General features: G+C 39.5%; 1 protein-coding gene across 1 annotated transcript; it reads left to right on the top strand.

Moving 5' to 3' along the window:
• The first annotated feature begins 3,405 nt into the window (after positions 1 to 3,405).
• zbtb10 (zinc finger and BTB domain containing 10) lies at positions 3,406 to 20,148 on the top strand. Its single transcript, XM_058377982.1, has 4 exons — positions 3,406 to 4,382; positions 8,098 to 8,992; positions 14,069 to 14,244; positions 17,038 to 20,148. The coding sequence occupies exons 1-4, from the start codon at positions 3,693 to 3,695 to the stop codon at positions 17,341 to 17,343; spliced, it is 2,067 nt and encodes a 688-aa protein (XP_058233965.1). The 5' UTR covers positions 3,406 to 3,692; the 3' UTR covers positions 17,344 to 20,148.
• Positions 20,149 to 21,100: the final 952 nt, after the last annotated feature.

The following is a 21,100-nucleotide window of genomic DNA, read 5'->3' as shown; positions in this document are numbered from 1 at the left end:
ATATATATTGCATGGTCCTGCTTTCCCCTTCAATACAATTGATTAGATTAGGGGGGGAAATAGGTGAAGTGTCTATTTAAATTGAGAGGAAAAAGCATGGATGTTATTCAAAAATATTTTTATTCTTAAGAAATGAATTGAGATCATTTTGAGTTAATCTCTTGACAAATCACTGACAAATTCACTCTGTGTCAGCTGGACAGGTTTCTTTAGAGATATGTTGTTGCTGTTGTTGTTGTTTTTATTTTTTTTAATTACTGATATAGTAATTCATAAATAGAACATGTGTTCTAGGCTTCTTAATTAATAAATGACAATGCACCACAACATATTCACCTTAATCTTCTTGAGCTGTATCCCATTATTTGACAAACATAACAATATAAACCATACAGCTTTTGACATATGACCTGTTTATATATATATATATATAAACTTCATAACCCATAATTAAAATATAAATGCATTAAAATATTCTATTATTCTCAGGTCTACCCCCAGTTCAGAAATAGGGTCATCTCAACTCATATATATATAGCAGCACACAGAGTGAAGCCACCTATGAGATCAGATAATTTATAACTTAGAAGGCTGTATTACAAACATGAATCTGAACTTGATTTAAAAAATGTCGTCTGAACTGAAGGTTCAGTCAGAAAACATATCACTGACATATCGTCCGTGTCAGAGGAATGCAAATCCCTCAACAGCTCTAAATCCTTAACCTTTTGTCCGATCAGTGGCCTACCGCAGGTGAGCAGCAGGGTGTGGCTCTGAAACAGCAAAACACATTTAACAGATCCTATAGCCAACAGGGGCAACATGCATGTTTCTGTAAAATAACATTTTCTGTATATCTATTTGGAGAAACTGAATTAAAAAAAAAAAAAAAAACCAAGCAAAAATACCTTGCAGTGATGTGCAGTGGGTTATGTCTTGTGCTTGAATTTTATTAATAGAAGGCAAAATACCATGTGAGTTTTTCAGAAGAACTAAGCATGATCTTCATCTTGTGTTTATCATTCAAATATTTGTGTCTCAGCCTGCTTCAAAGCACTTTAATACACCTTTAACTATTTAAAAAAAGAGCAATAATACTGGTCAAAGAAATCTTACACAGCATCTTTGGTCATTTTTTTATGTGGGACACACTGATGTATTTTTACCCATAAGATTTTATGCATGTTGTTTTTACACATCACATTTTTCTCACATATGATTTCACTAGTGTCTTTTCTGACACTAATACAGATAGGGAAACCTTAGCTGATTCCAATAATCATCTTTTTTTTTCTACACTCACAAAGGTTATTTATATTTATTATCTACTGCCAGTTTGCACATGTGTATTGCACTGTAATTTAAATACTGATGTAAATATGGTTAAATCCACAACTGTGTTTCATATCTGCACTGCTACATTTAATTTAACTTATTGTATTCTATATTTAAGGTTTCTCTTCTTTATACTAAGTCTTATATTTTTGTGTATATGTATATATTATACATGTATATATTGTATTATACATATTATATTATACATATACATATACATAAAATTATATTTTATAATTTTGTGTGTTGTATCTTGCAATTGTCTAAGATGCTGTAACAAGAATTTCCCTCATTCAATAAAGTCTGTCTATCTATCTATCTATCTATCTATCTATCTATCTATCTATCTATCTATCTATCTATCTATCTATCTATCATTTTTGTTCTTTAAAAGCTGCTAAGTTTATTCAATTTTTTTTTACAATTAAACTTAAGCACTACACGTAACAAAATAAAGGGAAAAAAATACACAGCTACACAAAATCTCAGCTTTGTTTATTTAATCTAAAAACAATGTGCATGGCAAAAATAACATGATATAATACAATATAATATAATATCAAGCATCAATATTATATTATCAATACTTTTATATCTCTTTATAATGTAAACGTTTCTAGTAATAAAAAAAAATAATGTGGATTAGTTTGATCCGATTCATCTCATATGATGTTATTTTATTTTATGACTTTTTCGAGGGATGTGGTAACTTAGTGGTTAAGGTGTTGGATTGCTGATTTTAAGGTTGTGAGTTTGAATCCCAGCTCCACAAAGCTGCCACTGCTGGACCCCTGAGCAAGACCATTAACCCTCATCTGCTCACTTGTAAAAAAAAATGAGATAAACTGAGATAAAAAGTCACTCTGGATAAGGGCATCTGCCAAATGCCTGAAATGTGAATATTATTTCATATGATTCATTTGTTTTCACAGAAATATTAAGTACCACATATGAAAAACGAGCTGTGTAAGAGCAGCAGTAGCAGTAATAACGTTGAAATGACACATTAGTTAGCCTACATATATAGAATAGTGCGCATATTAGACGGGTCTCCCGAAAGGAGCACAGCTGGGTAATTCCTCTTGTTCACACAGTCTCAAATTCCCCAAACAGCCGACAGAGAAGCGGAAAATCCTCCAGGGACCACGGCCCTCATTAGTAAGGTGACAGCGGGCGGCACAGACCTGATGATGGTGTAGAGAAGAGCGAAAGAAAGAAAGGACGCCACCCACTGGGCCACCAGATCCTCCTGCTTAACATGCCTAATAAATTACACGCCTGACACATCACTGCCAAACAATAAATAAATAATAAGCAAATAAATAAATAAATGAATGTTGACGAATAAATCCATTTGCTGCACAGTTATATGTAAATTATACTTCATTATTAAGATCAATTTTAATTAGAATTAAACAGCTGTTACATTTATTTCGTAATTTATACAATGCATATTACACAAATCTTAGCCTTAAAAGGGATTTTGAGATTAAAAATAAATAAATAATTAAATAAGCCCATTTATGAACACTTTCCTACGGGCACAATTTCCATCAAGTATTTTAATTTCCATCAAGTAGTTTAATTTTAACTTTAAAATATTTATATATCTAGAAATAACCACATTTCTTTTTTTCTTCAATTTATATAAACTTTTTAATTTATTTATTTTAATTTTTTGGCTTTTTTTGGGCTGTACACTGCACCTGTAAGCCGCTTTGTCCTCCAGCTGTGGATGTTTTTGGACATGTTGAATATTCATACCGAGGGAGAAAAAGCGCCTCTTCGCTGTCGCACCTGTAAACACGCACACCTATGTAAACACCACACTGTCTCCTTCTCTCTACCTGCGCTTTGTATTTCTCCTTTAAAACAAACACATGCGCCTGTTTTTAATGCCAGTCCCTCAAAAAGTCCGCTTAGCAGGAGACATGAAAGCCAGACAAGGACTTACAGGTTGAAGACAAGCAAATCCTGAGATGAAAAGCATGCGGAAAATGGGTGCAGTCACCGACACAAAAGATCCCTTGCTGCTAGTTAGTCACCCCCCCATTTTCCTTTAAAGCGAGCCCCCCCGACCCCCCTCTCTCCAGCCGAGATGCATTGTGGGGAAAGTCGTTGCCATTCGACCTCTGCAGGGCCTGCGCGGACGCAGCCAGAACCCTGAAATTCATTATGCCTTTAAAACCCCTATTTATTTCCGCATAACCTACATACTCTCGCCAGGAGGCCAAAGCGAAAAACGATCATCTCGATGCGGGGTATTTATTTCTAAACAGCAACAGAATTGATCGCGAGCGGTTAGTAAAGACAATTCGTTAAGGAAAAGAAGTAGATTGTAATTTATTAAGAAAAACATGTCTGGAGAGCGAAACCGCAGGTCGCTGGCTTTTCGAGGAGGTGGATTAGCCGCGACCGGCTCCAGTGGCGTCCGAGGCAGCAACGGCGACAGCTGCGAGGCCCAGGCCTGGACAGACCGACACTTCAACGGTAACAGGCCAGATCAAGACGACGACGACAGGGATTTGGGGGCAAAAAAAGGACCATCGCCCGGGCAAGTGGAGGGCGGGGGGTCGGTCAGCGACAGCACAGAACCGGAGGCTGAGGAGGAGGAAGACCCGGAAGGGAGCAAGCGGACGGCCGAGAGAGACGCTGTCAACAACAGCGGCTGGACCGCCGTGACGTCTGGAGAAAGGGCCGAAAGCAGCTGGACCACCGGGAACGGAATGAACGGCGACGGCGGAGCCGCGGGATCGGAGGACGAGCGAGGCGCGGCGGCGCGCGACGGAGACGCCAGAAAGCCCTGGGTGGAGATGAGACCTCAGACGCTGCTTCAGAAACACTCGCTTTTCCAAGGCTCCTGGCTCCAGGAGTTTCCCTGGCTCAAATTCTGTCAAGCAACGGGACTCATGTCTTGTTCGTGGTGTCACAACATCGCCACCAACAACAGCGACGAGCTGGTAAAAGGCAGCCGGAATTATAAGCGCGCTCTGCTGCTGAGACATCACCTGTCCTCCGAGCACGGCCGGAACGACCCGACCAAACAGGTAAGGAGAAGGTGTCAAACCCTGGTTCTCTGAGTTGACCTGACAGCCGCTAAATACCGTAGAACACTCTTTTCTCATCGAGTAGCCTTTGAGTAAGACTTTATTATTCTGATGTACACAGGTTGTAATGTGTATGCTGACTTTTCCTCGACAAAATTAATGCGCTAACAGGCTAGCTATATAGCTAGCGTATGTTAGCCGAGCAGTTTGTTAGCTACGTTGCTTGGGGGAAAACTGGCTAATATGCCACTTAGCATGTAGGCTAACGGTGGTCCTTTTTGGTGTTTTTCAGTACTGCTTGTCTGTTGGTTATCTTCGTTAAACAGTGACAGCTATCGTTTGTTTGATTTCCCCGCACTTTAACATTTTTATGAATGAGCTAATTACGTTGAATTTGTGTTACAGTGTGTGTGTGTGTGTGTGTGTGTATATAATTTTAAGATGTGTACTAAACTGGTCATTTAGGATGAACTATCAAGCTGTGTGGCTGTCTTGTGATGTTTTGACTATAAGACGCTAGATAGTACATATCCAAGGTCTTTTTCACAAATCTATTCTCAAGTGTACATGATTAAAAACCTGTCGTAGTTGTAATCATTCGAGCCCAGAATATCAGCGCTTCCTTTTTCTTAACATTTGAGCATCTCCCCCCCCCCCCCCCCAATAGTGCACTTACTGCACTTACTGCACTGTAATTGTCAGCCCTTGTTGCCTTGGAACCTCAGTTGATTTCTACAGAGGTCATAATGCTAAGAGCTTGACCCAGCAGGCTTTGGGGAGCCACAGCCCAACCCATTCCCTCCCAACCCCCTCCTCTGCTGAGGAAAATGACCTCTGGCACATCTCTGTCTTCCCCTTTAGGGTTTCTAAATAAGCTTTTGTGCCAGATGAGTGTTCCAGATATCTATATTGCTTTCTATCCTGGCTCGTGTATGTGCACCCTTAAGTCAAGGTTCCTGTGATGTGCCTTGCACGATGCTCGGAATCCAACTATAGGATCATGGCGAGATTGCATTTAAATAAATTTATCTTATGACCTTGTGACCTGGTGGTTTCCCCCCCCACTGTAAAGGGCCTGGAGATCAATAAGAACGCCTGTGATCATCTTCAGAGCTCACGTATGGACATGCCATGAGCCTTAATGCTTTGTAATGAATCTTTAATCCTTGTCTCAATTAGGGCAGTGTTCGAAGGAACCATCTATAAGTGTGTGTTTAAATTTGTGACTAAGATGACCATTCTTGTTTATTATTTCTTCATTAGTTATGAAAATTTCTAACAATATTCTTAATGGTATACAGAGTGTGCCTGATTTTACTTCGTAGTGAAGATGGAGATAGAAGGCGTTGATGGTTCTTCTATCTTCGATAAACTGTAGCTTTATGATACTTATAGATTTGTCATGAAATTACATTTTGGTTAACAATTGCATGATTTTTACTCTGTTATTGGCGGTAAGGAGGGATTCGTAGTCTAGGAAAGGTGTGTTGATACCAAAGCATAAATACAGGATAAATTGGCATAGACAGATGTTTATCTAGTAAAATAATCTCTAAGATTTGAGTCTATCTTGGAAGCCCAATGCATTTCCTGAGACAATAGACTACATTTCTTTGCATGTGCAGATGTGACTGTGGAGCAGGGGCCGTAACTCAGTTAACCAAATAGGGGGTATCTGGGTTGCTTCACTCTTGTGTCTGGACATTGTCCTCAAAGTTGCCATCCCTGGTTAGAGTGTCTACAGAGGAGACAGTGGCTCCACCCTTCCCCTGTCTGCCCCATGTGAAATGTTGGCTTGTGTGTATTGGGGGAGAGAGAGAGCGAGAGGAGAGGACTCTGTGGAATTCTCTATCGATGAGCTCTCCACATTGTTGGGAGGCCCAGAGCCTGGTGTTCTCCACCCACACCTTGGGTCAAGCACACTGCTACATTGTTCATGCATCTGCGAGATGGGCTGGGTGAGGGGACCAAGCACTGGCCTCAGGGCTAAGCTGGCCTAGGGTGGGGTTTACACAAGGAAAAACAAAACTGCTGTCCCTGCAATCTGGGGGACAATGTTATTCCCCTGAGTCACTCCATATTTAGTATGCGATTGCATTGCACAGCTAGTGGTGAATGATTAAGCCGAGGGGTTACAGTATGGTTGTTTACAATCAGAGTTAAATGAGCTGTTGGACAACATTGTGAACAATCTGTAGACTAATTGAGCAGCACGTCAGCAAAGGTGATATCGGTGGTGGTTGTGATGTGTTCCGGTTCCACATCAAAACGAAAGTCTGAGGTGTGAAACCAGAACATGAAAAACCACAGTGGGTTTCATGTCACTCTGTCATTGCGTATTTACCATACTAGTTCTAGTTTACATTACAATAGTTTCAGTATTATTTGACTACTCCTGACCAGTCTATTAAGGCTTGGGTTTTTCCAGTCTTTCCCCCTCTGTGGTCACAGTTTGCAGAATTATTGTCTGGGGGTGGGGGGGGGACTCCATGTCAGTATCTGACTGTAACCACCGGCTCATCTGAAAAATTAGTGTCGGGGCTCCTCTGAAAGCATCTGTTCTCCAGCTCTGTGTTAACACGTGGCACATCTGGAGAAAGGATGAGCAGAGTTGGAGAGACTGTGTGAGAGAAATACAGAGAAGTGTGTTTTGTGCCAGTGTTTCTTTTCCTCTCACCGATGACAGACATTGTTTCTGTCTCTGGTGAGGCACAGTGTCAGAGCTTCTCCCTGAAACAAACACATGCTTGAGAGAAAGGAGGAAATAATAGAGAACAATAAGACACCACAAGCTGACAGTCGTTCCCATATATCTCCTCTTGTCTTTCACATCCCCCCCCTTTCACTCAAACCCGTGCCCATCTGGCTCCATTGGGTTTTCCGTTCTAACCTCACGTAAATTCGCCAGTGCTGGATGGATCGGTCACCTCATCATGAAGTAATTCTGCACATATTGTGCATACTCTTTTTGCAGTCCTTGTGGACGTAGGGAATACAAAGCCTTAGTGTACCACACAACATCACTGAACAATAAGCCTGGAGGAAAGGGCTGGTATTGTGTGGAAAAATGGGGTTGCCCTCTATCTCTCCTCTCCCTGTCCACTGGCCTGCTGCTTGAGCCATGCTACCGTAATAACCCTAACCACTCAGACAAGGGCTACAGTGTGGAGGAGGCTTGGATGGCCTCCGCCCCGAGAAATGGATTTAATCTAAATTACTCGAGCAGAAAACACAGCTGTATGGTAGGAAGGGGGAAAATTCTGGGCCTAAGTGGTATAAATGACTCTTTGGATTAGGACATCTGCTTTGCAATCCAGAAATCTAGCACACAAGTACTCCCTATAATAGGTACCAGTCTGTTCTACCTCTTTTTTTTTTCTTTTTCTTTTTTTTTTTTTAACCCAAGAGGCAGAAGAGTTCTCAACCACCACTGACTACAGGTGTAGGGAAAGGGTGGAGGCCCAAAACGAATTTCTAGGTTTAAAGAAGCTTTGCCCAGTGAGTGAAATGGTTTGCTTAGGGTGTGTCTTGCGATACAGTTTCTGTTTGAGTGGGGGGTTTCGGGAGAGATATACAGTTCCCACAGAGCTGCAGTTTGAGAGCTGGTTGAACCAGTTCCATCATTGTGGTGGTGTCACCATATCCCCACCACGTTGAGTTTACACTGTGCATTAACCCTGTTTGCCTTTTTTTGTTGTTGTTGTGCCTTCACTAGGAACCCGAGAGGCTAGAAGACACAGAGGGCACTGAGGTGGAGGACTACAGAAACAAGCCAAATGAGAATTCCTACTGCTACCAACTGCTCCAGGAGCTGGACAAGCAGCGCAAGAGTGGCATCCTGTGTGACGTGAGCATTGTGGTTTGCGGTCAGGTCTTCCGCGCACACAAGAACATCTTGGTGGCAGGAAGCCGCTATTTCAAGACCCTCTACTGCTTGACAAAGAGTGAAAACCTGGACCAGACCACAGTCACACACCTAGATGTTGCTGCCGTGCAGGGATTCTCAGTCATCCTGGATTTCCTGTACTCGGGCAACTTACTGCTCACAAGCCAGAATGCCATTGAGGTGATGTCAGTGGCCAGCTACTTGCAGATGAGTGAGGTTGTGCAGTCATGCCGTGCTTTTATCAAAGATGCTCTAAACATCAGCATCAAGCAGGAAGCACCTGACTCTGTGCTGGTAGACTACAACAAGCGGCGTGCTGTGCCCAAAGATGACAAGAAGCCTGGCAATTTCTGGGCCACCAGCATCCTGTCCAAGCTGTCAATTAAGGCCAGTGGTCAGGTGAAGGAGGAGCCGAGCGATGCAGCTGTGCCAATGCTAGGTACCTCAGCCTGGGGCGGTGAAAACTCTGTGGAGTCCGGGGAGATGCAGACGCAAGGATCAGCGCCTGTGTTCGTCTGGAATGAGTTGCCCCCGGGTGCAGGGGCTGCCATGAAGACCGAGGAGCGGCATGAACCAGGCAGTGGCAGGCGGAAAAAACAGATTGCCAGGCGCTTTGTCTACAACATCCCACCTGAGCCAGAGGAAGGCTTTGATGAGGGCATGTTCATTCAGCCGTCAGCATCCTACACCAGAGATGACTACTCTTATCTCTCAGAGAAAACAGGTAATACAACTTTAGCTTCAACTTTGGATATGTATAGAAAACCACATTTACCCCCCCCCCCCCCATCATCCATAAATTAGGCATGAATAAATGACGCTAGTGTTGGCTGCTACATGACCACATCAGAGTACATCCCAATAAAAGTTCAACTCGGTGAACTCTTTTTATGGACGTAATTGTTAGGCAATGGCATACGTTGGCGCATGTTGTCCATCAATGTTCTATTCTCATTGAAATGAATGGCAACAGGTGCGTTTTTAACAGGTATCAAAAAGTCCATGTGATCGCAGCCTGAGGCTCAGGGGCTTATTTGAATAAGGTGGTAGCTTTGTTCAGAGTCGTGACTATGCTAAGCAGTTGTTACTATTCAGGGTGTGATGCTTTCTGTTGTCCTTGACTCTTCTCACACACCAACAGCCAACTATGCCTTTTCAGATTATTTTATTATTACTAATGACAACGGCCAGGAAGAGCAATGTTATAAGTCAGACCGCATATGGAAGCCCTACTGGTTCCAGGTCAGGAATTGTTTTTGTTCGACTATATTATTAAACATTTCTATTGCTGAAGTTGCAATAGCTACTGATCAAAGTGAAAGAGAAAGAGAGGACTTTTTCTGCTGTGACATTGAAACTGTATAAAAGCCTTGATTTGAGTCCATATGGTTTGACATATTTAATTTTTTAAAACAGGAAGTAAGTGTGGGAGTGTGTCGAAGGGCTTGACTGATTTCGAACACAGCTAATAGTGCTTGAGATGAGCTGTATCTCTGGCCGAATCAAACCAGACTCAAAGTATCTTAGCAAACCGGTTAAATAAGAAGCCATCTTTAAATAGGGTGTGTTTGCCAATTTGCCCGCTGCAACTTTGTCATTTTCAGGATCCTACAACATAGACATCCAGTCAGCACACATTTCTAAACAGACATTGTATATCGTGTGTGTGTGTGTGTGTGTGTGTGTGTGTGTGTGTGTGTGTGTATTTGTATCTTCGTGGTTTGTCTGGTGGCCAGTAATTGAGTAATTGTGTTATTGAAAATTCATCTTTAAGCTATAATACAACAGCAGATATACAGTCACAAATGTTGTCTGGTATTAACCTAAACAGAGATTGTGGGATAACTCCTCATAGATTAAAATCATTAAAGTCAATGCCATTCTTTCTTTTTTTTTGCCTAACATGGTCAGGGCTAACTCTTTGTTGCATGATCTAGCCTAAAAGAGAATTCTATCTTGGGTTTTTAAATAGTGTATGTGTAAGTCACATATTAACAAAAAATATTTCTGACTAATATAACAAAGTTGGCTATATGTGCTTAAAAACATTTTAGCATACATTGATACTAGATATATGTAATTTGGGCTGTTCTGTTTTCTTCCTGCACAGCTATTTAGCTATTATCTACTATTACCATGTTTGGCTTATGCAAGAGCATTCAGGATCAGTTACAAAATTCTCCACTCTAGCATCACATTAACACAGGCAGGGTCAGAATGCTAGACTGTTTATCTAGCTTTATTAGTGAATGCTAGCCGGCTAAAGCTACCTCAAATAGGCTATGTTGTTACCATAAACAGGAGTCCAGTACCTGGAAGTGGACAGTCTGTTCGAGTTTGACTTGATTTACAGTATTCTCTAAAAGGATGAATTGTTTTCTCCTGTGATTGATTAACTTGCATGAAATTGACCCTAGAAAGAGCATTTTGGTCTTAATCTTTAGTGTGTGTGTGTGTGTGGACAATACAGGTTACATGCTACAAGATAATAGTGGTAACCATGAAGAATGTGAACATTTTTATACTCTACAATCTTGCTTGAAAAGCTTATAGTCAATAAGATTGCAGCCATCATGATTTTAAGGCTGGTGGCCAGAAATTTGTGCATTTTGCTTTAGATGCTGTAATAGCCATGGGCAATCTGAATATGACACTCAATTTCCATTTGTGAGTTCTGCAGAATCTTCCACATTTCTGTGAAATAGCAGTTTTGACATTGGAACAGATCTCTGTTACTCACTCTATGGATTAGTAATATCTGTCACAGTTGCAGGCATTTTCCTGTTAATGGGGGCATCTCCAATATTGCCCAAGCACATTCTTAGACACACCCTCATAGTTATGCCCTGACCTTTGCCTATGGCATCCTGCCAGTCATGATCTTGCATCAAGATAGCTTTTCTTCTTGTCAGTATAGCTGGGTTTGCAGTATGCACGGGCATGAGCCATCTCTCCTTTTAATTAGAGGTCGAGCCGGTGAGTCTGTGTCTTTATTAAGCTAGCTGCCTCTGCCTTCCTGTTATCACACAAACCTGTGTAATCTTCAGCCAGAAAAGCTGTCAAGCCCTAGACTCTATTTGGCACACTGAGGCATGAAATGATATTATGTATTAAAGTGGTATGGTATGGAAGTAAAGCAGGGATGCATAAATGCTCTTAAATGCATTTAGTTCCTATTCCTCATAGCTCAATAAAGGCAGTCTGGCATCCACGACCTGATCTCCGTGCATGTGTTCCTAGACTCCTTTATGTAGTTAGTTACTTAAAGGAATTCTTCAGTGTTTTTGAACCTTATCTCTACCCATCACATCTGGAGCTCTTAAGCAATTACTAGAGTCAAAAACTTTGACACCTTTTACTTTGCAAAGAATGGAAAAGCCGTTTTCTCAAAGCTCCTTTATAAGGATAGCCTAAGGGCAGTTGGTGAAAATGTTTAAAATGCACGATCAAGTGATGTAAATAAAGGTCTTTGAACGAGCTGGTTACGAAAGGAAGACATACTAAAGCTGTTTATGTTCTCTTTTTTAATACATAACATAATTTGCTATGTATCTATTATTTACTGTGTATTGTAGGAAGTTCCTTTGGTATGATGGACATGCCACAATAATCCAAATCTAATAATAAGCAGACTTTTAAAAAACATGTTAAATAATAACAGAAGATTTTGTCATTTCCAGTTTTCCAGCTTGGGAGAGTGTATATGAAAGATGTTGCTCTGTAAGATGACAAGATTTGTTTTTATCTTATTAACAGCAAGGGAAATGATGAAATATAGCCTCTAGCAATTACATGAACTAACTTGTCTCAAAGACATATAGCTATAAATATAAATATAAACAGTTACACAGGAAGAGAATGTAATTGTCTGAAAATAGCTGTGGTATAAGTGGAATAAAACACTAGTGCTGTTATTGGTTTAGTAACAGTATCTCCACTTTCCATCAGGCCACATCACACCACCCTGTTACTGATGATTTGTTTTTCCCCCTATAACAGCACACCCTGTTTTCTTCCTTACTTAAAGCCAGTTTGCAAAATCCTTTGACTGAGGAAGTCATATGTTGTACAAAACTTCTGTTTTGAGTAAAATATCTTCACAGTACAGAGATCACAACAATTGTCCATGGTAATTACCGATAAATTACAAATGTGGTAGAGATTGGGTCGAAGAAGTGAAGTATTTCATTAATGGTTGTTTTTTTTTTTTTTTTAATGAGCTTGCTGTTCTCTGTTTTAGAAACTAGACGGAGAAATGGTAGTGCTGCTTAGAGTTAAGGTTCCACAGTGAACAGGGCAGGATTCATTGTCGTAAATACTTGAATTCTGTTCAAAAAGGACTGCAGTTGAGTTGTTTGCAGCTGCTGGTTGGCTACCCACGCATGCACGCACACACACGCACACACACACACACACACACACACACATTCACTCCCCCCTCAGTCCTCTGAGGTGCAAAGCTGCCAGGGGTCATCCCGCCCTAATCCTCCCTAATGCAGAGCGCCCGTTGCTGCCTTTACAAATATTGACCCAGGCAGCACAGGTCCTTACAGTGGGATCTAATGGCTTACCTAGTAGCTCCCTGAACGCACCCCGAGAAAGCTGATTCTCTGCCGGTGCTTCTGGCAAACATTTACACGTTACACCTACATACTATACACCCACATGCCAAAGACACACAGTCTGGAACTCATGCATGTTCCTCAAGAGTTGGCCAAGTACTTATGACACATAAAATGCATTTAATAATGAGTGCAGGCAGAAGCAGTACCGGTAAGTGCATTTGTCCTCGAGGGCTTTGGGGTAGTGTACAGATGGAGCAATTACTGGGTGGAGACCACTCAATCACTCAGTCTGTTATATCCCTCTCCCACCACAGAGCTGGCTCTCCCAACATGACCAGCAAAGAGAGTTGGGGAGAAGCGTTAACAGCTCATAATGCTCTTTGAGTCGTTTCCTTTCTCATATTTTAGCAGTGTTGTATAATTTTAGAATCTTGTTTGATGATTAACTATGTCAAGTCATGCTTTAATGGCAAAGTCTGATCTTAGGTGTGTATCTGACTAACTTTAGTGGCTGGTTGAACTTTAATTTTAATACTGGATAACAGAAAAGGAACAGACAGCGCTGTAGTCTCCTTCAGCTCTTTTACAGTCCACCCCGACTGTCGTGCTTGGGGTCCATTTGAAATTCCCAGGTGATCTGGCTCTCGTCAGCCCCTTGGCAACTGCTTAACGACTCTTTTGTTTGGGCCATTTTGGGTCAAACAAAGCTGGACTTCCCCATTCCCCCTGTCCCATTAAAGAGACTTGCGCACTGCTTAACCATAGTTTAAGACAAGCACCCCAATGCTACATATTCTCTGAAGAAGCTCCTATTTTCATATTCTCCTGGTAAATGTCTTAACGGCTGTTTAAAAGCCAGTGGAAAGAAGTACAGCTTGCTCCTTATACATTGTTCCCCTTTTTATCATGAAAAAAAATTCAGTGATACAGTTTTAGCTTCTGATACAAAATTACAATAGCAACCAAGGATTCTTCACCAGGTTGGCTAGCACACACTAGAAGAAACAAAAGGGAGTGTGTCTTTTCTAATCACCCATGAACATATTATGACCCCGTCCCCCTCTCTTCGGCTCTTCGTAGAGCACACAAAGAAAATGGAGTAAATACAGATGTGGAGGTGAAAAAAAAAAAAACTCGTCTAGCTACAGCCACTCCTTTTTTTTTTTGTGTGTGTATGCTGTAGGAACCGGTGCAAAAAGCAGCTTGTTGATGATCCATGTGTGTTTCTGCTCTAGGTGAAACGTCCGACACTGCTCTGAATAAGCTCAAGTGTCCCCACTGTAACTACATAGCCAAGCACCGACGAACACTAAAGCGGCATCTGATCATCCACTCGGGTGTGCGCTCCTTCAGCTGCGACATCTGCGGCAAGCTCTTCACCCGCCGAGAGCACGTCAAGAGACATTCCCTGGTGAGACCAATACCCGTTTTCACTTATGCTACGTGTCTGTATGATATTCGTCCTTCTCCGACCCACCCTCATGCTCATATCCTCCTCCTCCAGTGTGATCTTTTGCTCCTCAAACTCCTTTATTGACTCCTCATTTATTTGTAACTTTAAATTCACAAGTAAATGAATACGCAGCTAAAGAATGTAATGTCAGTATAGAACTAGTATCTACAAGAAATGATGAAGCTTAGTCACATTCAGAGATTTCTTCATAATTATGTAGCTGTTTATTAAAAAAAAATAAAATAAAATGCTATGAGACTAGTTTCATCAATAAACTATGATGAAAAAGACAAACAGACATCATTTCGACTGAAATAGCTTTTAAACAAAATATAAACTGGTGCTTGACGGGAGAGTGATGTTAAAATATGTTGAACTAAAAAAATAATTTAATCCAAGAGATTATTTTTCAGCGTTTTAGGAGATTTGAAGCACTTCTCTGAACATTCTGTGTACCGTGTTGCTTGTTGTGACTTAACATAGTCGCCAATATTTATCATCTATTTTTAGATTTCCTCACTATTACATCACTGATGCTGTGACATTTTACCTGGCCATGGATATCTTCTCAGCACATACTGATTTTCTCATGATTAGTGCGTCAGTCACATTTGGTATTGTTGTTTGTTTCAGTATTTTTTCTAGCTCGCACTGCACTCACATTCTGTCCCTGTGTTATCTGGCTTTCGCCACACATTTCGGGGTGCTTTCTATCGAGGTGGTCGAACTGGTTGGTCATGTTTCCATGCCTTTGCATATTTTGCAAACAGCTGCTGTTTGTGCCATGTCCATTGTGTAAAACCCAAACCAGTTCTGTATTAACTGATGAGAAATTTTCAGGCACCAGCTCCTTCCTGTGTGTTGCCAAACAAAATGAGGACACGCACGTTATGAGGACACACAACATTCATTAACATGCGTTAAAGAAATGCCCGTTATCGCTTATTATGGTTTGTTTTTTTTTTGTTTGTAAGGGAGAGCTAGTGATTAGATTCCACGTCTGTGCATTTTTTTAATGCAAACGGCAAAATGTATTTAGCACCTTTTAGTAACTCTCACTACTCAAGATCTTGTGATCTCACTGTTTACTGCTTCAGAACGAAGCTAAAAAAAAGTCATTTAAAAAAGCAAGATTTACCTTTTAAAGATTCATCTTGGTTGAGAATTGTACACTCTTATCACATTACCAGTACCATGAAATGACAACACATATAAGATGGAGTAAATTGCTCATATATGTAATGAAAATAATCTTTGATTCTGTCCTTGTATAATGCAAACAAACCTTTAATGGAAAAAATAATCCTAACATCGTAGTATAAAATTCCTGCATGGTTTATTTCTGGTGATGGTGGCAGCAGGTATCAACACTTAAAATCCCTCTTACTGAAACTGTAAGATAGATATAGTTGGTGACATTCATCAAACTAAAAACACACACCAACTACGTACCCGGGGGGAAAAAACAGCCCACCCCAATCACCCTGCCCCCTCTTCACGCACGCGCACACACACACACACACCACCCCCCAAAACCGAGGTGTTAAATAACATAAGTGTCTGTAAATATGCCCCCAGATATACACACATACACACACACACACACACACACACACACACACACACTCTAGCTCCCACCCCAAAACCAGTATGCTTTAAGCGTATATATAAGGAATATGTCCCCCAGATATACAAAAGACACCAACGGAACCCAAATTGCTGTAATTTGCGTCGTGAACACAATCTATAAATGCTGACACTTTCTGTCGTTTGACATTCTTGAAGACAGGGGGATCGAGTAAGTTAACCAGACTGTCCTTTAACATAAGACTTTGATTAAGATTGTGAAATAAATCAAGAGGAGATAATGTTGTTGAGTGGTTTCTGATTTTATTTATTTTATTTTATTTAGCTTCTGGACCTGCAGTGTTATTCAGGTGTAGGTGAAACTTTCACCTACCCCCGTGTATCCGTGATTATTCTTAAAAATTTTGTATTAACGCATCTATTCAAGGATTCGAGGGACCTTCACCAAACTTTTCAACTGTAAAAGCCATTAGTCGGGAGATTTCTCTCAATGCGCCGATGAATTTTTCTTCTTCTTGAATGTTCTGCTCTTGTTCTTCTACAGCGTTGCGTCTAAAAGAGAACAGAAATCACGGAAAATTTGAGAGAGCAAAATATAAATGGATATGGTAAATGAATGGTTTTACAATATGAAATATTCCTACTTTTATGTTGTGACTTGCACGTTTAAGCAATCCAGCAATCATGGATTCAAATAGGGTGGACGTTTCAGGAAACCCATCAGAAATGATCACAAGATAATCAATACAACAAATAAACTATTCTCTTAGTAATTTACATGTTACCTTTTAGCTCACAACACTGTTGAAATTTCCCAGTAGGCTCGAGTTTACCCAGACACTAGAATCAGTTGAGTCCAGTTTGCTCTTGTTCTGTAATAAACATTTATTAAAAAAATTTAACTGTAGCAATGTGTGTGTTCGTGCATTTCTGTATCTGGAGACATATTCCCAGACACTTATGTTCCAAAACACAACTCATTAAATTCATATTAAGATAATATCTGAGATATTAACGATATATATATGTGTAATAATCTGGTATTATTTTTCATTAAACGTTTGATTAATAATGACCTTTCACCTACACCTGTCAAAACACGTTTGATGAATGGCACCAACCATGACTCTCTGCTGTAACGTGTGTGTGTCTGTCCTCTCGCAGGTGCACAAGAAAGATAAGAAGTACAAGTGTATGGTGTGTAAGAAGATCTTCATGCTGGCGGCGAGCGTGGGGATCCGTCATGGCTCTCGGCGCTACGGTGTGTGTGTGGACTGTGCTGACTCGCACCAGGCCACACAAGAAGGGCTGGAGGCCATGCAGGAGCTGGAGTTCAGCCGCGATGAAGACTTCGAGGAGAATGCCGAGGGAGAGGAGGACATGGGGGAGGAGGCAGACGCTGAGGAGCCCAATGACAACGACCAATCCAACTACGAGGGTGACGCAGGTGCCACCCCCGAGGAGGACTAATGTCAATGTAACTTCAAAAAAAAAAAAAAAAAAGCTGGGAAACAATCAACAACTCCAAAGTGCTATCAAACCTCACGGTTGCACAGTAGTGTGTATGTCTAAAAGAAGCGTTTGGTAGATAGGGACTTGAAGATGTAAAGATTATGCGTGTGACAGAGTCTAGGCCTGCTGCCTGTTAGAGAAAGAGATACAATGATGATATATGAAAAATCAGGTTTTTAAGTGATGTATTTTTTTCTTCTTCTTCTTTACTAGGGTCTGATGGTGTACAGTGTTTTAAGTTTTACGATAGGCCAATCATCCTAAAGATATTATTTAATTTATGAAAAAAGTTAATATGGTCTTATTAAAATGCTATAACTTTTGTTTTTTTTTTTTTGTTTTTTTCCATGTCTGATGTGAGAGGTTCCGTTTTAGGCTGCGCTTCCTGGCAAGTCTTTTCCGCGACTTATGACTGTCCTGACTTTAATGACAGCTTTGGAGATGTTGCCTACAGGAAGATTTTATTTCCATTCAAGTTATGTAGATATGTTTAGTTATCATAAAAGGTCTACGAGCTATATTTCCTTTCCTTTTTTCTTTTTTTTTTCCTGCACAAATCTTGGAACCAAAAAAATCTGTTTTGTGACTCTAATAGACCACAGCCATATTTATGATTAAGTTATATTGGGGCTGTGCCATTGTGCCAAGCAGAACGCACACCGAGATTTGGCAGGAGGCGAACTACTGAAAATGCTGAGAGTAAACATAAAGCAGAGAAAAAAAAAGTTTAAAAAAAATAAATAAATAAAAAGAAAAGTATAATGGGAATATATTATTGCTAGCTTTATATGAATCACAGCATCACCGTAACACTTTATAGAGCATTTTGACATTCACTTAAAGCTTGAATTTTGCCAAATGACGGAAACGTTTGGTGCTGTAATGCTTGTTTTTGAAATACTGGACCTAAAAGCTGTATATGATATTAATAATCGTAAAGCCTACTCAACTCAGATATTTTAATCAGCTCTGTATGTAACACTGTTGTGCTAAAGAGCCGATCAGGTATGCTTTGCCATTGTTTGTTTGTTTTGTTTTGTTTTTTCTCTTTTATTTTTTAATTTAATGCACATGCACACACATACATACCATTTTTATTTTATTGAATTTTATTTTTTAATCTAATCTACCGGCAGTACATTAACAATGACCCAAAGTTTAGGACCTTCCTGATTCGGTGTGATGAGGTACTGAGCATACTGATAATCACTTGAATGATGTGTGTGTGTGGATGTGTGTGTAAGGTAATTGTGAAGAATGCTGATTGGTTGAGATGTATGAAGACGTGCAAAAAAAACAACCCATACTATTTACAATGAGTTTTTATGACGTGTCGTATTTGTCTGCCGAGAAAGAAACACTTTGGTCATGCTAATGTAAAGTGGAGCTCTATGGAGAGTCATAGTCATGCACTTACTACTTTACATTTTTGTTTGTTTTTTTTGGTTTTGTTTTGTTTATTTCCCCAAAGCCGGTCTGGATGGAAATAAAAGAAAACTCTTTTGTCCATGTGCAAATTTTTATTTTTATTTTATTTTTTTTCTTTTGACATTTCATTATTTAATATTTTATATATATATATATATATATATATATATATATATATATATATATATATATATATATAGATTCCAAAATGCAATCAAGACTGTTAATTTCTATTTGTCCTACCAAAATCGTTGTTTAATTAATGTCGAATTAATGTATGAGAAAGCCAGGTAACCTGTTTAGTGTAAATCCTTGCTTGTGTGTATGTAATTGTCAGATTTAAATGTTTTTATTCTACAAAAAAAAAAAAAAAAAAATCATTCACTTTACCCTAGATGCATATATTGTTTCTGGTTTTTATTCCTTTCTATGATGTTTTCTTTTTTCTTTTATTTCATTTCGGTGTTTGTTTGTTTTTTAATTCTATTCCATCAAACAGATTTTATAAGAAATATTTGTGGTTTGAAACCTAGGAACAGCAGTTTCTGGTCATATGCAGTGGATATATTGAAGTGCTATAATGATACAAAGTATGTCTATCTTTCCCTTTACTTCAGATGAAATGTGTATTTTGAAAGCTCTGTAGAAGATATTCATCCTGTTTGTATTATTTACCTTCATTCACTGTGGGAGGGATATTTTATATATATAATATATAGATATATATATAGATATAAATAAATATATAGATAGATATATATATATATCTATAGATATCTATAGATATATAGATGAAGTATATGAGATATCTATATACACACACACGTCTAAATAGAAATTTAAGTTGATTTGAATTATTGGAAGTTGGGCTTGGTTTCTGATGTCTTTTCCTCCTCCATTTTTTTTATTTTTTTTCCTGTTCATCTGTGTGCTTGTTCACCCACACACACACACACACACACACACACACACAGTTGCTTCTTTCACATGATGTCTGTGTTTCTGATTAACTTAAGACGACTTCCTTCTTACGTTTTATGCTATATGTGGGTATAATCAACAAAAAAAAAAAAAAGCAGAACACTACAGATGAAGGGTTTTTCCAGCTGTATTTTTTTAAAGCCGTTTCAAAGATGTATTTTTCAACGCTCTTACAGTGGATGCAAACCGAGCCTCGGGGCTCTCCTCATACACAAAGCAAAATCAGGTTACTCTTTTTATGTTTTGTTTTTCCTTCAAGGTTTTAAGATGAATACATTCTCCTTTCTGTTTCAATTGTACTACTGTTCCTCTATAATAAATTTTAAAATAAAACTTTGATATTGCTCTAGTGAGGCTTCCTTGTCAGAAGTGAATGGATGGTGGTTGTTTTTCCCCTACATCATTTTTGCTAAAATCCCCAAACGTTGGTACGTAGGTATTTTCTAATTTGAAGTATTAAGGAAAGATCATCTGAAGTGAACATTATCTTAACCTCTCACATTTAAAATGACCTTTTTTTAACACTCCCTGTGCCCCAGCTCCTCACACTGCATAGACCAGTTTCACAATTTGTTTCTGACGAACTCGAGATGAGGTCATTTTACAGTTTTAGCAGGATTAGAACATTACAGGAAAAAGGGGGATTTTCTAGCTGTAATTTGAATGTCACTTTTTTCTTCTTTTTTTTAAAAAAAAAAATGGATGCTGTACATTCCTCATATTATAATCATATGGATATAACTAACTAATTGACATCCAAATAAGTTGGCAATGGTGTAACTAATTTTGCACAAGGCTGAAAATCCTGTCATGGGTTCATGTCTGAATCCTACTGTGTGGTAAAGGTTGGCTCATCATACTGAGCTGGCATCACTGCAGAGGAATGAATCCAGGTGAGGACATCTTCTGCCAATTAAAGAATCCATACATAAATCAGCAATCAGTAAATAACTGCACGAATAGGCTGGTCTGAATTACTTCAATAGAAACTGACAACAGTTACTGTGACTTTAACCCATAATCATGGCTGTTGATGGCAGATGGACTAGCTGGAGTATTTCAGAAACTCCTGTCTCTTGAGATTTTCACACAAAACAGTCTCTAGAGTTCACATAGAATGGTGCAAGAAACAAAAAACATCCTGTGTGTGAAGGGTTGCCCAGGATGAAACACTTTGTTGATAAGAGAGATCAGAGGAGGCTGACCAGACTGACAGGAAGCCCATAATAACTCAATCATGTGACTTACAATCATGGTGAAAGTAGAAAAGCATGAAGACACATGAAACCTTGAGTTACAACAGCAG

The sequence above is a fragment of the Hemibagrus wyckioides genome, linkage group LG24, assembly GCF_019097595.1.
Source record: "Hemibagrus wyckioides isolate EC202008001 linkage group LG24, SWU_Hwy_1.0, whole genome shotgun sequence".
Lineage (NCBI taxonomy): Eukaryota > Metazoa > Chordata > Actinopteri > Siluriformes > Bagridae > Hemibagrus > Hemibagrus wyckioides.
The sequence above is the reverse complement of the archived record's forward strand: the minus strand, read 5'-3'. Positions and strand labels throughout refer to the sequence as shown.